Genomic DNA, 21,376 nt, shown 5'->3' with positions numbered 1-21,376 from the left:
TGCCTCTCCCAAAACAGCATTTTAATTCAATTCAATTTTATTTGTTCAATTCCACCAAGAAAACAAATTACAGAAATTGTAATATTGGGTGAAGACAAGAAATCAATGATTACACAAACATGACAGATAGCTAAAAAGAGCTAACATATACATTGATATACATGAGGTGGAAAAGATAGGAGTCCTGCTGAGAAGCAAAGCTTGTAAATTGCAGAAACTCCTATCTACAGATACAAAACAAAACAAAAAAACCACCAGATACACAAGACTGGAAAATTCAGCCTGAAAACTATGTACAATATATACATACAATATGCGAAAATGAAATGATAATTGTGGGGGGGGGGGAGAAAGCACACTAACGGATGTTAAAAGAAAAAAATTGTATTTAAACAGAATAAGGGATTGAATAATGGGAAGGGAAAAAATAACTTGGACTTGGACACACAGTTACAGGGACAAGAGTAAAGAGGGTGAAATAAAGGCAATGACTTACAAGATATCCAGTGCCTAACTAAGATGTAACTCAGCATTAATCAATGAAAAAAAAAGTAAAACCAATAAAGCAGATTATATCAAAAAGCCTACATATATCTAATTATTCATAAAGATGTGAATTTAACACTCAGCCCTATTTAAAGATTACAATTTATGGAACTTTATCAACAGTGGAAACACATGTATGCATTCCCTCTGACAAATTTCAGAGTGTAAAAAAATAATAATAAATAAAAAATATACAGGTTCAAATTCCAATACACATGCAGAAGCAAGGTCAAAATATTTGACACAAGTTGTATGTCACACAAATATTTTGTACAGTAGGACCTCAGTAAACAACAAATTGAAAAAGGTCCCAATTGCCATTCATAAAACAGACTCACATTATGCACAAAAAAGTATATTTATAACTATGCAAGTTATTTCATCTGAAGTACAGTAATACAAAAAACAACAACAACAAAACATCAGGATTAATTGTATTTGTCAAGAAGATAAGATTTCATCTTACGTTTAAATCCAGATAGGCTAATGGCCTGTCTAAAAGAGGATTCCAGAGAGTTCCAGTATTTTGGGCCTGCCAATGCGACAGTATTATTTCTGTGTAAGAGTTCTGTGGTTCTGACTGATGTGAAATGATATAAAGCAGCCTGTCTCGTACAATAATTGTGTATTCTATCATTCTTAACAAACATGGACGCTGTTGCGTGTGGCACATTACCATTATTGATCTGATACATGAGGGATGCCAAATACAATAAATAAATATTTTGAATTTTCAAAACATTATTCCCATAAAACAGCGTATCAGTATGAGCATGTGTATTTGCTGCTGACATAATCCTAACAGCTCTCTTTTGAAGAAGCAACATTTTTTCTAAGCGAATTTTGGCTGTAGCACCCCAAGCTAATACACCATAATTTAAATAAGGCAAAATCAAACATGAATATAGCATGGCCAAAATGCTATTTGGAAGAAAAGACTTTAGTTTGTTCAACATTTCTAGAGAGAAGATTACAAAGGTGAGTTGTATGCATTTTCCAATTCAACTTATCATCAATATGGATACCAAGAAATTTGGTTGATATAACTCTTTCAATCTGAACATTATCAAAAATTACAGGACCAGGCATTAAGGTGTCTCTATCACTAAATAACATGTATTTTGTTTTAAGCAGATTCAAGGATAACTTATTGGCATGAATCCAATTAGCTAATCCATGTAATTCCATATTTACTGTCTCCAACAGGACACGCAGGTCTTTGTTAGAGCAAAAAATACTATAGTGTCATCTGCAAATAACAAGAAAGAAAAGACACTTGATGATTTGGGAAAGTCATTTACATAGAGAATAAATAGATAGCATGAATTGTGTTCGTACCAAAAAGATTTTATTTTTGGTACAATCTCTTTGGTTCATACAAAGTTCTCCTTTTTGTGCATTCATTTCATTCATGTGTATGAAAAAAAATAAAATATCAGACTAGCTAACAACATTATGAGCCCCCCCCCCCCCCTTTCTCCCTCTTCCCTCTCTCCCTCACGCCCTCTTCCCCTACCACGGCCGGCGCGCCGCGGCGCCACGTTTTCAAAAGTGTGTGTGTGTGTGTGTGTGTGTGTGTGTGTGTGTGTGTGTGTGTGTGTATGTGTGTGTGTGTGTTTGTGTTATATGGGGTGGGGGTGGGGGTGAGGGCAGTTGAGTTTCTGGCACAGATTATCGCAACTTCTCCCTGAACTCTCCTGACTGTAATTCGTATACGGCAACATGTAACTCTAATCTAATTGTCTTATTTTGGTTTTGATACCTCTCTAAAAAAAAAAAAAAAAAAAAAAAAAAAAAAAAAAAAAAGAGTGAATTTAGAGTGAAATTGGAGTGAATTTTGAGTGAAAATGTTCATTTTCACTCATTTTGGAGTGACCTTAGGGATCACTCGAAGATTGTGGAGTGATCCCTGAGGTCACTCCAAAACGAATGAAAATTCACATTAATTTCACTCCAAATTTACTCTTTTGTGTATTCACTCAGAGTCCTTTAAGAGTGAATTTTTTCACTCGAATTTTTTTGAAGAGTATACAGTTTAAAATAATCTAACTTGACGAGTGTATATTGAAGTTGTTTATAATCACAGAGAGTGTATTAGATTTATTTCTGATGCCAATATAATTATCAAATTCTCATTTTTTTTTTGTCATTGCAGATTGATTGTCATCTTACTTGGAAACCTCACATTCAATTGGTAAATAAATGTGTTCGAAGGAAAGAAGGTGTGTTGTATGAATTAAGACAGTATATGTTCCGCAACGCATTCGTGTGCTTTTGTATAAATCTTTTATACAACCACACATATCATATGGTATTGAGATATGGGGCAGTACTTACAAATCTCACTTAAATTGCATAAGGTTTTAATAGAACTCATTTGCAAACAACTATTCGACAGGAATTCTCTAAGCTCAGGTTGAACACGAAACTGAGATTACAGGCAGAACCAAACATCACTAACAATTAAGTATTAAAACATGCGACTAAAATAATGTGTCATCACAGATTCACTCGTGAATAGCACACTCGCAAGTTCTGCCAGTCAACATGACCAAATTCATGCTATTTATCTTTTCTTAAAACAAAACAAAACAAAACAAACATTTGAGGCAAAACAATCACAATTAGCACAATTTGAAACACGAAATTACTGAAAATGACCTAAACCTACAGATGTTTAAAGATGTTTAAACGATGATTAACCTGAACAGTTTATTTATAATCTATATGATCATACAATTGCGTATACACATGAATTTGGACGACCATCGAACTATATAAGTTAACTTGTTATTCGGCGAAGTCTTACAAGTCAATCAATATCGTCCGTTGGCGTTGTTGTTGTTGTTGTTGTTGTAGCATTGTAATCCCTTCATGAATATATAGCCGTGTGGACCTTCACAATCAAGCAACATTGACAAAATTACACAACCACGTTTCATTTCAAATTTGTGGTGTATTTGTCATTCTGTTCTTTATACCTCAACCAAATTTGATTTCAACGGCATTTGTGGTGCGTATTTTCATTTTGTCCATAGCTTTGCCTTCTATTCATTGCCTTATAAAATCAATCAAACTGCATTCTAGGCAGACTTTTTAGCTGCAAGAATTCTGTAACTGACCTATACAGGCCTACGGAGTTTTCGGAGCTTGTTGATGCTGCAAGTCTTCTTGCTTAACAGACTTTTGGCCTCAAACATTTGCTATTGTCGATTTCCTTATTGCAAAGGCACGGACTCGCTCATACATGATTGTGAGGAAATGATAAAAGAAAGCCACAATTTATTTTGACATAAAGTAAGTAAAAATTTGCTGGGATGGTCCGTTATTGACGTCTTACCAATTAAGGAGGTATACTTCCTTGGTCTATTCCACAAGGACACCCGCAGTGGCAGATCGGGGGGGGGGGGCGCCCGGTTTCTGAAAATAAAAGAAATAAAAAGAAAAATGAAGAGGGGGCGCGGAAGTCCCCCCCCCCCCCCCCCATTCAATGTTCGATGGTGGCACCAGTGGCACCAGAAAATTGCGCTGAAGCTTTTTTGTTGTTGTTGCTTGTCAACCGATTTTTTTTTTTTTTTTTTTTTTGCTTGTCAGCTGCACAAACCCGGAAGTGGCACCTGATTTTTTTTTTTTTTTTTTTTTTTTTTTTGCGCCCCCACCTTTACGGAATTCCTAGATCCGCCCCTGACACCTATGTACTCACCATGGAGCTATATACAATACAAATAGCTCCATGGCACAACGGAATATTATACAAGAAAGCCCATTATACCGTGCCAATGTGATCATCACCCTTGCACTAATTTAAAATCCACCCTAATCGACGAATGACACGATTTGTCTAAATGATATTTGTATGAACCCTAGAATCTGGAAGTGTATAAGGCATTTTCCTTACATCAGGTGGTGCCTGGAACATATTATCTCAAGTATTTTTCTCGGATTTCAACGTCCTGTGGTGAAACTTTTGAGAACATCATTGCTAAATAATCTATATTATGTGATGATTAACAGCGCACGTTGCAGTTAGAGGGATGGTCAGTCTTATCCACGTGCGCTCTTCTTCGTGTTCTTACCCTATAGGCCTTTGTTATACGGACTAGTTGAATAACACCAGCCATGCTTAAAAAAAAAATGAGAAGAATAGAAAACTGACGTAAACAAAAAGCTTCAATGCCCCATAATATTTAATGCATAAAAACAAAAACAACGGACGACTCTGCAAAAAAAAAGAGAAAAAAAGAGTGGACAACGATCGAGGAGAAAGGGAAAAATTAGAAATGCACAATTTTAATTATCAAAAAAAAAAAGAGGAAGAAGAGGGAGGGGATAAGAATTAGGAACGAGAAGAAGTGGGAGTATAGTTTTAATGCTGGTATATAAGTTGAAAAAAAAATGAGTCCCGCCCATCATTATAGAGGACTAATAATGTTAAAAAAAAAACCCACCCACAACTGTAATACAGAGCTAGAATATTAGTGCACGGAGGAGACTGAAATGATAAGGAGTGTATAGGAAGAGCAAAAGAATAGAAAAGCAAGACTGGTATGGTGAGGAACAGATGCAGATCCCGATTCCATAAAGGGGGGAGGGGCCGAAAAAAAAATCTGGTATACCACTTTCGGGTTTAATCAGCTGACAAGCAAAAAAAAAAAAAAAAAAAAAAAAAAAAGTTAGAAAAAAGGTCTCCCGGCGTGCCGTTTCTCGTGCCTCTCTTCAGGGCTTTTCTGGTGCCACTATCGAAAAGTAAAGGGGAGGAGGGGGGGGGGGGGTGGGGGGCGTGAGCGCACCCTTTCATTTTCTTTTCTTTCTATTTCTTTTGTTTTAAAAGTAACCCCCGGATCCGCCACTGAGCTGAGGAAGACAGGAATAAGGAGAATGCAGACTCGGGGGGGGGGGGGGGGGGGGGTGGGAGTCAAGGGCTACTCACATGGTTGAGTTAATTGGGTCAAGAGTAAGTGGCACCGGCCACCCCCACCCCCTCCCCGCAGGGCGACTGGGAGAATCCTTGGGCTGCTCGGAAAGTCATAGGTTACCCAGTTTGCGTTTTCCTACCGATTTCTTTTTTTTTTTTTTTGGGGGGGGGGTGGTCCTATATTGGAGTTGTTTTGTTTTCATGTTGTTTTTGCTTTTGCGTCTTTTTTCTCAAGAGCCAAAAAAGTGAGTGTGTATTAGGGCCTACGTGTCGACCTGTTGCACAGTCCCTGAAAAAATATATATATATATATATATATATATATATATATACAGTCAAACCTGTCTATAGCGGCCACCCAAGGGATACAGGAAAAGTGGCCGTTATAGACAGGTGGCCGCTATGGACAGGTAACATGTATCATCGTTGTATACATCTATATATACTTACATGTACATGTATGTGTGTGCGTATGCACATGTGTGTATCATACATAGAACAATGCCGGTGTTTATGAAATTGTTGCACAGTACATGTAGCATGTGCACAGTCATGAAGAAAGCTTAACACTAGTGCATTATTGTGACTGAATAAGTGATGAATGCAACGATGGCGATCACTGAACATTGCCCAGGAATGACTGGCACGGCTAACAAGAAGAAAAACACGCTGAATTATCGGCTCGGCTACGGCTCCATCGAGTTTTTGGCCGCTATAGACAGGTTAAAATCTACCACGGGAAACAAAATTTGTGGCCGCTGGCCGCGTTAGACAGGTGGCCGCTATACACAGGGTCTTTAACATTGCTTTTCTCTCGGGGGGATTTTTCAGTGGCCGCTATAGACAGGTGGCCGCTATAGAGAGGTGGCCGCTAAGGCAGGTTTGACTGTATAAGGAAATGGAAGAGGGAGAAAAGGCAAAGAAGAAGAAGAACTTAAAAAGAGAGGATTCTGCAGCAGAAGGAGGAGGAGAAATCAAAAAGGTACCGTAGAAGCGAGCTTATCCTCCAGTTGGGTAGTCTCGGATTGGATCTCATGGTATAGTAATACTATTCTCTGCTTCCGTACTCCCAAACAGTGCCGTATAATGCAAAGACCGCCACCAGTCACGGATTGCTGGCAGTGAAGTACGGATGTCACGTATGTAACAAATAGCGAAGGCTCGGGATCTCGAAAATTGACCTTTTGGATGACCTTTTTCTTCTCCGCAGCTCGACGATCGAAATTAGCGCATAACAAACTGGCGGAAGTGCCGTGAATTTAACGCCATTTGATGGCAGCTGGGCCGAGTGATCACGCGTGATTTTACCAAATTTCCATGATTTCGTGAAGATACAGTCACTCTGACTCACGTGATCACGTATCTTTGCTACACATTTTGTAAAAACGCAGGATATTTCGAAGGGAAGGTGTCGTTCTGTCAGACGGTCGTACTTCCTACATATTCCAATGGGCAATGACCAACTGTAGCTCTCCATCGCTATGTTGTGCAGACTACAAGGATAACGAGTGATCGACCCGTCCGAGCCGAGACCGGTTGTGTGTTGTGCGGGAGTCAGGTGGATCGTGGAGGAGGCAGTGTGTTACTACGGCTTTCGGTATTTGGGATCTAACGTAGAATCCCTAGCTGAAACTTGAACTTGGTATGATGATGTCTGTTCATCATTTTTCTCCTGTCATTTTAGATGTTGATTTCTAGCATATGCTTTCATTCATTCTTAGATCTTTAGTATGGTCTATGTTAATACAGCAGTCAGCACTTCACTAAAACCAACACTCGTCACTCACTGACTAACTCGGGTCTGACATTAGTGACAATGCAATGAATGGTAATGACTGAATGAAGATCATTGTCATGAACTTGTCAATGTGAGTTAAGAATCAGATTCGTGATCGTGTCAGGACTATTCATGTTTCATTCCATAACTATTGTTATTGATTTGTCCTGGGATTTAGGAAGCCATCATATTATTAAATGTCTGTGCAAAGCAGAATTTAACATCAAAGTGAGCATAGACTCTACATGTATTGAACTGTCAAGTTGTTAATGGGCTTACACTTAATAGGCCCTAGTTGACTTTAATACACTGTACATTGCCCAGTGTAATTTGATTAGCATCCATCTGATAACTGACAGATGGAACTTTATCGCTGGCACTGCAGATGGAATGAACTAGTAGGTCCTACTAGTAGTTGGGACTGAGTGACTCGAGTGTGACAGTTGTGCACATGATTGATATGATGACATGTGCACATGATCGTGAGCCTCATTTGCTGATTTTTTCTTTGTCGTCTGCTCGGTAAGAATGTGTACGCCAGTAATACGGTGAATCGTGGGTATGAATTGTGATTCTGGTGCAAGGACAAGGTGCAAAAGATGTTGATGTATTCCAATAAATCGTGTCTGGAATTATAATGCAATTTTACACCGCGCAAAAACTACAACTTTTTGGAGAGAGGTATATTTGAAGTCTATTTTACAAAAATCGGAATGAATGGTTTTCGCAATTTTGCCGAATTCGTAATTTTCAGAACTTTGTGAATAACTGGTGCTATTTTTGGCCAAAATTTCATCCTCTGAGTATGGAATTCAGAGCCATGAAAAAAAAAAGTGTCTGGTGATACGATCCACTCTCCTACAATTGCATCTAAAGAAGATTTTCATGAATTCTTGAAATTCAGTTTGTTCCATCGATACAGTGCTCACCAATATGATGTTTATACCTCTCTCAAGGGGGAATATGTCATTATTTGTTTCATCAATGTTCATCTAGTTCCTGGCAAGTGGCTCGATAATATTGCAGAATAAGCCAAAGCTATGTTTAATATACACATTGTGCCCAGTAATCTCATGTTCTTTTTTTGACCGACAAGTCTGTCTAATTCCGAGAAAAACTATTATAAATGAGAAGTTTTTCGCGGAATTAGACAGACTTGTGGGTCAAGTTCTTTTTTTTTTCCATTTTGAGAAAACAGTAGAAATACTTGATAACAAAGATAAACACTGCCATTGAAAGAGCAAAACTTTGAAATTACTCTTATTTTGGTAGTCTAAGTGATTGTAATACCAGCGTTACTTTGACCATTGTACATGTACACGACTGCGGATGGTACATACAATGTTGTAGGACTATCCAAAGCTGGTTTTACCTGGTATAATATCATGCGTGTTTCATCTTACCTGGAATGACTGAACATCTCAGGATAGATCCCCAGAAATTAGAAATAAGTTTAGCCTTTATAGACAGTACATTAAAGCCATAATTTATCATTTGCAGATGAAACAATAAAATAGTTCTAAAATGTGAGTTAGGGATAGAAACAGCCACTGTAAAGAATTGAATCAGTAAAATGGATGTTAAGTGCTGTTAAATATACATAATGTGAACAACAGTTATAATAAAAATGTTTTCAGACAAAACTGTTTGCAGAACAATTATGGTTTATTGAGAAAAATACTGTTATCTCCTTATTTTAGGCTTTATTGCGAATTTTTTTTTATGGTAGGACGTTTTGTGGTACAACAAGCCTACAATGTACACTTATATGCATCAAGTGTGATATCTTAATTAAACATTTTTAAAATCACTGCTCCCAATAGTGAACAAGACCTTTGATATGAATAAGACAGCTTTAAGAGTTTACCCATTGTGTTAGTGAAGAGGATGTGGCAAACACCAACATATAGTAGGGGCAAGCATGGTGTCACCGGACACCATGGTATTACCGGACACGCACATTTTTGCGTACTAATGACATTCTGTACGCGCGAGACTTCGTAGATTAGCCTCACAGAACTTTGTGTGGACCGAAATTGCAAAAAACGCCCCATAAAAATGTAAAAACACGAAAAAATTCACATTTACCTCAAATTCATAGTTGAGTGACCCGCACCTCTTCATAGTTAATATTTATGCATGTTTGAATCACATTTCACGACTGAAATTCTATGAAATCCCACTCACATACAGGAAAAATGCTGAAGATTCCAATAGAACCAAAAGTTCACTGATCGATATCGGAAATTTGTAGCTATCGTCCTCAAATGCGAACGATGTGGAATAGTTGTGCGCTGAGGGGCCCGCAACTCATCACCTGCGCGTGCAGCTCCCATAGACAAAGCACGTAAACTAGAAGTAGAGTCTAACCGTAACCAGTTGTTGATTTTCTCACAAGGTTTTATTGCGTGAACTATTCGAAACAGTTCGAAATGTTCAAGACAGACATTTTACCGTAGAATACGAAATTTGAGCCTCATTTGCCGATGTTTTCTTTGTCATCCGCTCGGTGAGAAAGTGTATGGTGATTTGTGGGATAAATTGTGATTCTGGTGCCAAGGATTAGGTGCGAAAGATGTCAATTATTTCATTGCGAAAATCGTGTCCGGTAATTCAATGCGATTTTGCGCCGCGCAAAAAGACAACTTTTTGAGAGGGTTATGTTTGAAGCATATTTTCTAAAAACTGGAATGAACAATTGACATTAGTTGGCTGAATTCGTAATTTCCAGGAGTCTGTGAATAAGTGAGATTATTTTTAGCCGAAATTTCATCCTCTGAGTATGGAATTCAAAGCCACGAAAAAAAGCGTCTGGTAATTGGATGTACCACCCTACTTTTAACCCTAACTAGGCCGGGGGGCCTCCGAGGCCCCCCCCCTCCTCGACGTTCCGCGCGATGTAGCAATCGCAAAAAGCTATCACTGCGACGTTTCATGACTTTTTTCTTTCGAGTCTCCCGCATCTTTTGACACTAAATTTGCGACACCTGGGCGCGCGTTTCCAAAGTTACGCATAAATACACATGCATGTCAGACCAAAAATTGCTCAAAAACGTGAATTCGTGTACAATTTCAATGCAAACTGTGCTTACAGGCAAATTTCATAAAAGCATGATTATTTTGGTGCTTTATTGATTAAAATCAATGAATAACATAGTTTCTTGTTTGCAGCTATGTCGCGGACAATCGAAAAAACAATGACAAACATAAAGTCGAAAAAACAATGAAATACATAAGAAATTCAAAAAACAATAAAATACTTAAGAATTTTTTCTGATATCACAATTTTTTTTACAATATTTGCTGAAGACACTAAAAAGAATATTTACACAAAAAATGTGCCTGTTTTGAGCTTTATTTTGTGATTTTAATATACCAAATAGTCTGTTTTCATGCATCATTATGCATAAATTAGCATAATTTAGCATACATGATAATTTTTTGAAAAATTAACTTCATGGTATTTTAGATTACATCATAGGCAATGTGTGTGCCAATTTTTGTCGCAATCGCACGGCCGCCGGCCCCCCTGGCTCTATCAACTACCTAAATAGCCCGGCCTAGTTAGGGTTAAGTGAAGGGGATGAACAGTAAGTTACCTTTTACCTGTAGAAGACTTTAGAGTTATCAAGCAATAAATTGTTCCATTGATATTGGCACTCCAGCAAAGCACTGAAATGTGACTGTGATGTTCATCGGAAGATGATAATTACAACCATTTTACATGCTAAAAATGCAATTTTCTTGCATTTTACAACAGTTTTGACTTTTTATGTCTCGGATAAGGATGCTTTTAAACACAGGCAATGTCACAGCTACACGTTGTATGTTTAGAGCAGCCTTTTGCACATTCTATCCTTACAGGTTGGAAATAACCGCCCAGAAACAATGACTACGGGGACTGCCTCACCTGAGCCTCTCCAAAGATTGTGCCTTGAGTATGTTGCAAGGAACCTGCCAAAGTTTTGCTGTGAGTATACCTCACTGGAGAGTGAGCACACGGAGCCGAGACTCTTTCTCAAATCACCCGAGGTGAAGCTGCATCGTGATCTTGCTGAGCAGCTTTTGAGAACACTTAGTGAGATGCGTCAGCTTAGGGACTACACACTCAGCCTCTTTGCCAATCAGAATCTTGTCTCCCTGCGCAAGGCATGCATTCGGAATGCGACGCTGTCATCGCGGGGACTGCGTGCCCTGTCGGGGCATCAGCTCCTGGAGCTGGATGCAGCTGGTGTTCGCAATGTCAACGTCAATGACATCATCGGGGCTCTAGGCGAGTGGACGCGCAGAAACCTGCGCTCCCTGAACGTTAGTAACTGCACATTCATGAACAATTCCAAATTCTGCATAGTGATTTCCCTTCCTCAACTCAGGCTTTTGCGACACCTCAATGTCAGCTACACAGAATTTGGGAACAACCTGGGACTAGAGTGGGTGGCAGAGGACCTAATACATCTTGAGAGCCTGGACATTTCAGGTACCCTAGTCTACAACATCGCACCACTGACAAAACTCACTGAATTGAAATCATTGTCGATGTATCACACACGGGTGGCGGAGAAGGACATACCCTCTACAGTAGCACAGCTTCCTGCCTTGCGACATCTGGACATTTCGCAGGACATGCATCCGGTTCGGGACAGCTCCCACGAAGCAGGGATCAATGCTCTGCTGACAATGGACGGTGCCCTCCCACACCTAGTGTCGCTGGACATCTCGGCTCGAGATAACATTCGCGAGGAGGCTCTGCAGCATTTTGTGAGCACCAGGCGGAATTTGAGATTCTTGGGGTTAACGCTGACCCAAGGGGTAGCTAACGATCGACAGACCCCCAGAGACATGTGTTCAGAGGACTTCCTGACCAATGAGGAACACCAACTCTTCAGGCCAGAGCTGAAGGTATAAACACAGTCATATTATCACATTGCCAGTTTATCTTGTTCAGTTGAATGTGAGGATGATGTACATTTGTATACTTATTGTATCATAATATCATACAGTGTGTAGTGTGCTACTGCAAGGGACAAGTTCACCTTCATAAACATAAGGATTGAGAGAATGTAGCAATATTAGTAGAACACGTCATTGAAAGTTTGAGGAAAATCGGACAATCCGTTCAAAAGTTATGAATTTTTGAAGTTTTAATGCAGTAACCACTGGATGAGAAGACTACTGCATTGTATGAATAACTTAGATGTCACATGCGTACAACAATATAAGGAAAATACAAAGAGAATTTCACAAAATTTCATCTTTTGAAAAAAGTACACATTCCCTTGACTCGTTACCGACATATGTTAGGGGTAATATCATTCCCCCTGCCTTTAGAAAGAGGCAAGTCAAGTGCTCTTTTATTATGCGAAAAAAGTGAAAATATGTTGAATTTTCTTTACATGTTCTTTATACTGTTGTACGCATATGACTCACAAGCTGTAGTAGTCTCCTCATCCAGCGGTTCCAACACAAAAATTTTAAAAATTCATAACTTTTGCATCGATTGTCCAATTTTCCTCAAACTTTCACTGATGTGTTCTACTAATATTGCTGCATTCTCTCAATCCTTATGTTTATGAAGGTGAACTTGTCCTTTAAGTATTCTTGAGGCATCAGTGCAATAGATAGGAAATATAAATAGATGGAGGGAGGAGGAGGAAGAAGGGGACGGAGAGAGAAAAGAAGAGAAAGAAAGAATGAAAGGAGAGAGAGGGAGAGAGACATGATACAACTACATTTTCTTCATGTTTACATCAGGATTGCTGCATGAGAAGTGATTTTTCAGAACACCATGTGTGGTACTTGATCAACTGAGCTTTAATAAGGACTGTGTGTTCTCTATGGAGTGATTTGATGTCATAGAAAATAAATAAGATAGTTTTCAGAAGGACATGTACCACCCATTATGTTCCTTGACCATCTAACGCCACATGAGTTTTTTACAGCACAAGGAAATTCTCGCATGTTTGATTCATTCAAATCTACACTCATGATATCTTGTGTAGTGGAAGGCTCCTATCATACGGCACTTCATGCTGTGTAGTGCTATGTGTGTGTCATCTGTGAATCCCACACTTGTGCAGGTCTCGGGCCATGCCACAGAAGGCCAGGTAATTGAAGCTCTGAAGAGGTACACTGATCGCCATGACTACGTCCACAAACTTCTCTGCTGCCTCTTCAGCATGACACAGTTCCTAGAGAAGCCCAGGCCTGATCTGGTGAAGGTAGGTCAATGACTCTTTGCCACTAACATCCAATAGTTATAAACTCTTTTCATTGCTAGTCAGGTGGACTGATAGATTTGAATGCAGTAAGACGCCACATGCTTCATTGCGATTTTATTTTTCACAGGTTCAACGCCGACATAATTTTTGACATTAATGTGCCCAATCATGTAGATCTGATAGCATGAATGTAATGAAAGTCATCTTCAAAATTAGAAATGTACATTTTTGATTGATTAATTGTATTACAGGATGATTTCTCATTCTTTCTCTGGTTCTCAATTATTTCTTTAACCACTTCCTTGTCTTGCAAGTTCTGATTCAGGAAATACAAAATGAATGGTGTAAAATCTAGTGCAACAGGTAGCTACAGCATTATTTGCAGACAGGAGTACACACTTCACTGGTTTCATGACCTCCAAACTTGGTATCCTTCCAGGCACTTTGCATGTTTCCCTCGTGTACAATGTTGGAGCCAAGTATTTATAGGGCACATTATTTGTTTTTAACCTGTAGAGTCCCGAGTATACCTTGGTACTCGGGCAGGTGTCTTTGGGAATGCATGTTGTAGCATAATCAAACCGTCCTCAACGGGTTAACCCTCCTCGCCTTTCAAGTAATAATTCTGCAACATCAGAAGGCCTCGTCATGAGGCTTCTTGACTTCTTTTTTTTTGAGTCTCTCACAACTTTTGAGACCAAATTTGCAGCATCTGCACGTTTCATTACGAAGCCATGCCTTTTTTTTTTAAGTTTTGCATGTCACCACAAACGGGCATATGATTTTGTGTATATTTCCTATGGAAAACAGTGCTCTGTCATGAAACTCATAAAAACCCTAGTATTTTTATTATTGATCACTTTATTTGATTAGTTTTATGCTTTTGATTTTATGGTAGAAAGTGGTCAGTGACTTAAAGAGAAAATAAATTTTAAAGTAAAAAAAGGATATACATAACAAATTCAAAAAACAATAAAATGCATGAAATCATGTACAACTAGAAAAGCACTCTGAGAGCACAGACCTCCGCCAAGCAGCTATTTTCCAGCGATGATCTTGCTCTTTTTGCTCCTCTCCACCACTGGGGAAAAGCTCTTTGGGCTCTTCCATAGAGATTACAAGTGATTTCCACCCATAGGTACAAATGTATACATGCTGAAAAATCGCCAGATTTCCCAATATAGAAGCCTTTGTTACCTCATAAACCCTCAGCTGCGTGGCACGCCTCGCCCTAGCAGAAACTAGAGCACGCACTTTAGTGCGCGTTTGAAAACCTCAAAAATGCGCAGCTTGAACTCCCAAGTTCAATGACCCTACCTGCCAAAATATCAAAAATCCTTCATAAATTTCCAAAAAAATCTTGGATCACTCTTGTGTCATTCTCAACCTTTCCTTAAGTTTCATCCAAATCCGTTAACTACTTTTTGAGTTATTTTGCTCATGGACAAACAAACAAACAAACAAACCAACGGTAACGAAAACATAACCTCCTCCCTTGGCGGAGGTAATAACATAGTCATAGTGTTAATTCAAAAGGAGGTAAGAGATGAAGAAAACCAATTTTATTTCATGAGAAACATTGTGTGAATGCAAGCATCCATCCACATCATCTAAGTCAATAAAGGAATTGTGATATTGCAGTATTCTGATGCAGGTAGTTTGCTTTTAAAAAGATTTTTAGGAGTTCTGCAACAACATCCTGGTCAGAGTGCAGTTCACATCAGGATGTGTGCTCTTCACTATGAGTATTTTTTTTTTTTTGTAGTTCTAGGTAGTGTTTGTGTTACAATAAATCTCAGTTTTTACCATAAAAATGTATTAGTTCCTACATCATTTACTCAAATTACTTCGAACAATTTTCGTTATGTTTCCAAGTGACAGGTGTTTTGTTTCCAAGAAGCCGCAGTAAAATATATCTTTAGAGGCTATGAAAGTACATATTTGTGCTTACCAAATGTTACAGGTGGATGTGGGAGTCAATCATTTTTTGAATAAATGCTATTATCTCACCGTACATGATACACTGTGAACAGTAGGAATAGAGAGTTTCATGTCAAAGCAGGTCAAGATCTTGAACTTTACACGGCTTGAAAGACAAGTAGATTTGCACATATAACATTCTTGTACTATAGCATTGTTTCCATTGGAATACATAGTGGAAGTAAGTATTTTGATGTGCATTTAATGCATTCAGTGTGCAGTGTAGGGAAAGGATTGTGATGGTGTGAACTTAGTAAAAACTGCATACTTGCCTTTTAGAGAAATTTAGTATCTCCAAGGCACACATCCAAGTTGCAATAGTAGCTAGGAATGTACATACCATTAAATGAATTAGTGATCAGTTTTATTCTTCATGGAAAAGCAAATAGGTATAGGGCACATTGGTCCGTTAGAACCACTACCAGCTCATTTGTTAGTAGCAACAGTTGAGGCATATGAGTGCAATTATGCATTACTGTCATGTTTGATGATTTGGAATTATTAGCATACGTGCTTCCTGTTTCAGATCACGTCCAATAATGAATCATTCTTATGTCACTTATTAGTAGAGTAGAACCTGAACCCATCTCAAATAACATTTGATACTAAAAATCAGTTCCTTAGGGGTAGTACAGAGTACATGTTGTACGTAAAATGTATTAAAGATTGTGGGAAATGATTTTTCCCTCTGTTTTTCTGAACTTGCCCTTGTAGGTTCAGACACATGAATCATCTCCCTTATGATGACAGACAGATAACACTCATGGAATTTTATGTACATTGTATGCACATCAAATGTGGTATGCATAGCATCATGAATGTTTACAGGTTTACCTGTGGGGAGGTATGGATGGATATACACATAAATTCCATTTGTGGTGTTCCTTGTCCAACTCCTCATGTTTTTCTGACTGGTATAAAAAAGATACCTGTAAAACCAAAAATTTTTGTATGCATTTTAATTTTGTGAATTTTGCAAGAGCCAAGATTCGTGAACTTCAAATGCACTTGAAAGTTCTTGTCTACACTCTATGCATTGAATGCCATTGGCCATTCACAAAAAAAAATTGCATGCGATGAAAAAGGATGTTAAGGCCGTGTCACACCAGCCTTGCGTGCGACTTGCAAAGAACAATTTTGACTACCCGGAGGTCCCCGTAGATATCCGCACATGACAGTACCTAGCATGTATCTCAAAAGTAGTCGCCCGGAGGTGCGCACGCATATTTTTTTACCCGCAACCGTGTTTAGGCCCTGTCACACCTTTCCGGGCAAGCTACTCGGGCTTGTTACGTGTAGGGATTTTTTAGCATGCCGGACATTCCTGAGGGCGGAAAAGGATTTGTGCGAGTCAGCGCATGTGTCTTACTTGCTGGACGCGTTATACTTGCGAGTATACTGTGTGACCTTTGTACCAGTCGCGTGGGGGCTGACAACTTAGTGAAGGAATTCCTCTAATGGAATGGCTGAAATCTCACAGAATTTCATTATCTTGGCTGCATACGGGAATGCGAAGTACCTGCGTGGGAATTGCCTGGGAAGTACTGCCGCTAAGGGTCTCCTACTGGCGTTCTGCGTGGACCTCTACGGGCATTCCTGCCACTCACCCGGAAAAAGTTTTGGTCATGCTCAAAACTTGGCTGCGGTTAAATCGGACTTGCGTGAGCACCTCCGGGCAACTACGCGCTAGATACTGTCAGGTGCGGACCAACTGCGGAGAGCTCCTTGGAGTAAATTTGTTTCCCCGCAAGTCAAGCCGCAGAAGTTCCCCCTTACGGTATGACAAGGCATGAATGAAAATTGCAAACATTCTTGTTCGCCCGCTGAAAATCTTCTACGTGCTGGAAACTACCTCCTCGCCACAAGCCCGCGTTATGGTGTGACATGGCCTTTAGCTCCAATGCGCCAAAATTTCTTGCTTAAATTGCCTTTAGTATACTGCAGCAAAGAGAGACTTGCTGGATTTTTTTGCCTGCACTTGTTGTTGAGTGATTGATAACAGATAAATAATATACAAATAGTGAATGGTCACGAGTGCAATGGTACGAGATTTCGCACGAGGTGAAAGATAGAGGCGCTCTATTCAACGAGGCGAAGCCGAGTTGAATAGGGCGCCTCATCTTTCACCGAGTGCGAAATCTCGTTCCATTGCACGAGTAAAGACCATACACTATTTGATTTATACAACGTCCAAGTAGATCTTTTTGGTCTAAGTAGGCCTAGAAGTCTATATATGTATGAAAAATATAGCCATACTTACATGTGGATCCACTGCGATTCTCTGTCTGGCTTGTGCAATCAGGGCGTTTAGATACAGGTCGGTCCGGTCACAGCCTAGCGCTCAAGATCATACACGTACACTATATACCACTACGAAGGCCTACGTACGCGCATGCATGTACCGTACACGTACACTGCGCTAGCTGCATGCGATCCTCAATATGCAACACACAGTACACGCAGTACCGTACAATTTCTCGAACCGTGGAATAGAACGAAAAAATCGAACCAAGTTGCACGCAAAAATAGAACCAAAATTGCGCGGCGCGCGGAATGGAGTACTTATTGAATATCACGTGACCAACAATCCTCCAATCAAATTACAAGGATCTACTTGGACGTTGTATAATGATTAATATGAAGAGTACGTTCGGTCTGCCATATTTTTCCAGTAGTACTTTACTATCCTTCCACTTATAATAGTCAACAGTGTTGAATGCTTGTGTACAATATTCTATCTTGAGACATAAGAACTGAAGCAGCTACAATGTAGAAGAACTTCCATCCTTGCCTCTTTCGTCTGCCCAGCTGCACTGCTTTATTCCACCATGCCAAATGCACGTTACCTTGATCTAGTGGCATAATTACATGTCATTCACAAGCTCCTGCCCCTCAACATTACTGCTTGGCAGTGTTCGTTTTGCTCTCCTAGACTACATTGTACATTCTTGTCACTCACAGAAAAGCTTCTTGTGAGAAATTATTGATTTTTTTTTATTTTTATTAAAAGATGTGCAACAATGAATGGAACATCTTAAAAATCTAATCATTCAAGTGCTTCTTTGTACATCTATAGTCTTTAAATGCATAACACTGTATTCCAATTAATTTGCTGAGCAAGTTGAGTAAAATTCAGTCAAACTGAATTGTCTACAAATTTGCAAAACTGTCATTATAAAAGGGGAAGGCATCTTTATTACACACGCAAGGTTCAATGCATTTCTGCAGAAATTATTAAAAGTGTCAGATTTTCACATTCATGACAATGCCAGAAGAGTTTGAAAGTCCCAGTTGCTGGTGTTTGTATGTGATCAGATGCATTCCCACTTCTGCTTTTGGGAAATAACAATGTGCACTGCTGGACTAGACATGGGGAAAATCCCTAATTCTGTCGTCATGTCAGTGCCATGCATGTATGTACGCGTACAATATCTTTTTGGTACTGATGCACTGTATTCCATTTGATTTCCTTCCACAATTCTGAGTATGCTCCAACTACAGCACATCTATAAGAATAAACCTTTCCACAATATTCTGTCCAGTCTGGGTTCAAATACTTATCCCCATTATAAATATGTTATAAATGTAGGTGATGAAATATATCCAGAGAACGGATATCAAAATTTGTAATTTATGCCTGAACATCTAGTTTGCAGTGATGGTTCAGGAGAAGTTGCTCCTTACAAACCAACTTGTCCATGATAAAAGTTGTATACATACCATTGTTCTTCGGCTATCTAGTCTTGGTGTCTCCTATGGAATGAAAAAAGCAAACTTATTTTTACATGACAGTGTAGCATTTATGAATGCAGACTTATACACCCTTTTATAGTTCCAAGGCGTGATATAGCACTATGATTTTAAAACATCTACCACTCTCCCATTCCCATACTGCACGTACAGTTGCTGTTTTGTAAGTTACATATGTATGTGTGGTGTCTCATCCTGATGTATGTTGTTTTTTGCTGTGTAATGGTTGATTTCAAGGCCCTGTATTATGATATTCAATCGATGATAATGATGAGTACATGCAATAGACCATTACTACAGTTGCTAATCATTCTGTCATTACCATTGTCATCCAATGGCAATGTGTGCACTACAGTAGTTGCATAAAAAAAGTGATCCTTGGAAGGTGAATAGACATGAAAGGTTCGCATTTAATTTCCTCTTAATATGCAGCTCTTTACACAGGGCCTAGAGGTGGTAAAATTTATGGAGAAGACAATGGACAATAGCAACTCTGATGGAAGTCTCAAGAGATCTTGATTGCTACTTTAATAGATGACACATACATGTAAAAGGTTCAGAACAGTGTGCATATATGCTGGGAACGAAGTCTTCTAGCTTGAGGCAATACAGTTGCACAACAAAGTAGGCTACATGTAGATGCAGTTAGGAAGTCCACTCTTACAACTGATTATTGTTCTCATGCTCAATGCTCTATAGGGGCTGATCTGTGACTTCTAAAGGTAATTTCTGCCAGCTGCCAATACATGTATTTCTTACAGGTTGCAGAAAGGAATTGAAGGTTTTGTTCCATTACAGTTTTACTCTGTACTTGGTTTTGAGGGAGACATACAGTGTAGGGCTTGACTGTCAAGATACAATAAAAGCAAAAGGCAAACAATCATTTTGCAGTGCTTATGAAGCAATCAATGATTTTGTTCGTGATTCTTTTCGTTTGGTTATCAGAGTAACTTCTAAGTTTGACTTCTGTTAGATAATAGTTTGGATATTGGGTATTATGAATGTAAACAAACCCTCTGTTTCTCCGTGCTTTTCAGTCACAACTGATTGGATATTTTGTGACATTGCTACAATCAGTTACATGATAGTAGAGTCATTTACATTGTATGTGTTCTTAAACAGTTGACTTACATGGATTTCATTCTTAACAATAGGGAAAAAAAAAAACATCTAGTGATGAATACTTGAGGATTGGCATGTGTTTTTGGCCTGTGTAATTGTTTTCTGATCCAGCAAAGTGTGTAGTTTGACTATTTTTCAATAGCTGTGAAGTGTACAGATGTACATGTATACATGTGCTTGTTTGTGTAGAATATTTTTCATGCAAGCTGTACATTCTGAAATAAAGGTAATCTATAGTCCATTTATTGATCAGGAAATGAAGGCGATCCTCCGTGTAGATCCCTTGATAGTGCTACAATCACTCTGAGGAACCAAAATCCTGTATCGCCATGATATACTGCCATCACATCTGATCAGATCTGTGCACTTTGAACACATTGATGTTTTTTGCCTGTGTTTTGAACATTGTGTGTCTGCTGGGGGAGGGGCGGAGAGTGCATTCATTCAATACAAGAATGGTATTTGTGGGCACAATTCTAATGTCCTACAAGCTTCATGTGAACAGGCCATCGTAGTTACAGTACTTTGCATGCATGACATGTGAGTATCGTTTGATTATCTAGCAAAGGAGGCAAATAAGGTGTAGTGCAAAGTTCAACCTTGGAATGGATTTAACTTCCAATTTGAACAAATACTCCTGTTAAATATATCAGCTCCATTAAGTTATTTATTTGCTGATTAAGCACAAATTTGTAGTCTGTTCTGGATTGAGAACTTGGAACAGTACACTTTGATGGTGTATATCTGCACATGTTTTCAGTGATTACAGAGAAAAAGGCATTAAGAGCATTACTGTATGTACATTGTGTGGCAGATTAGTGTCTGTTCTGCTAGTAAAGTAACAGAACGTTTGAATCCAGCATGCAGACATGTATGTTTTGTTTAATAGGCTCCAGCTATTCAAGTTTATACCAGACGTGCCAGATTATGTTAAGATTATAAATGGATCAGTAAAAAAAAAAAACAACACCAACAACAAAACAAAACAAAACTGGGTACCTGATGGTCTGACAAACAGGTTGGACCAGTAGGAAAAATGGGTTTGTGTGCAGCCCTATTTTACATGTA

General features: G+C 38.9%; 1 protein-coding gene across 1 annotated transcript in view; it reads left to right on the top strand.

Annotated features, from left to right (window-relative positions):
• Positions 1-6,684: 6,684 nt before the first annotated feature.
• LOC139727966 (protein zyg-11 homolog B-like) overlaps positions 6,685-21,376 on the top strand; it is a 35,842-nt gene continuing 21,150 nt past the window's right edge. The window contains exons 1-3 of the mRNA XM_071638941.1: positions 6,685-7,103; positions 11,103-12,137; positions 13,316-13,456. Of these exons, the coding sequence (XP_071495042.1) occupies positions 11,127-12,137; positions 13,316-13,456 (1,152 nt within the window). The 5' untranslated portion in view covers positions 6,685-7,103; positions 11,103-11,126. The remainder of the gene's footprint in view (positions 7,104-11,102; positions 12,138-13,315; positions 13,457-21,376) is intronic.

This window comes from Diadema antillarum, unplaced genomic scaffold, assembly GCF_040938485.1.
Source record: "Diadema antillarum isolate AM-2024a unplaced genomic scaffold, OU_Dant_1.0 seq00000160_RagTag, whole genome shotgun sequence".
Classification (NCBI taxonomy): domain Eukaryota; kingdom Metazoa; phylum Echinodermata; class Echinoidea; order Diadematoida; family Diadematidae; genus Diadema; species Diadema antillarum.
This window is presented reverse-complemented; position numbering and strand designations above follow the sequence as displayed.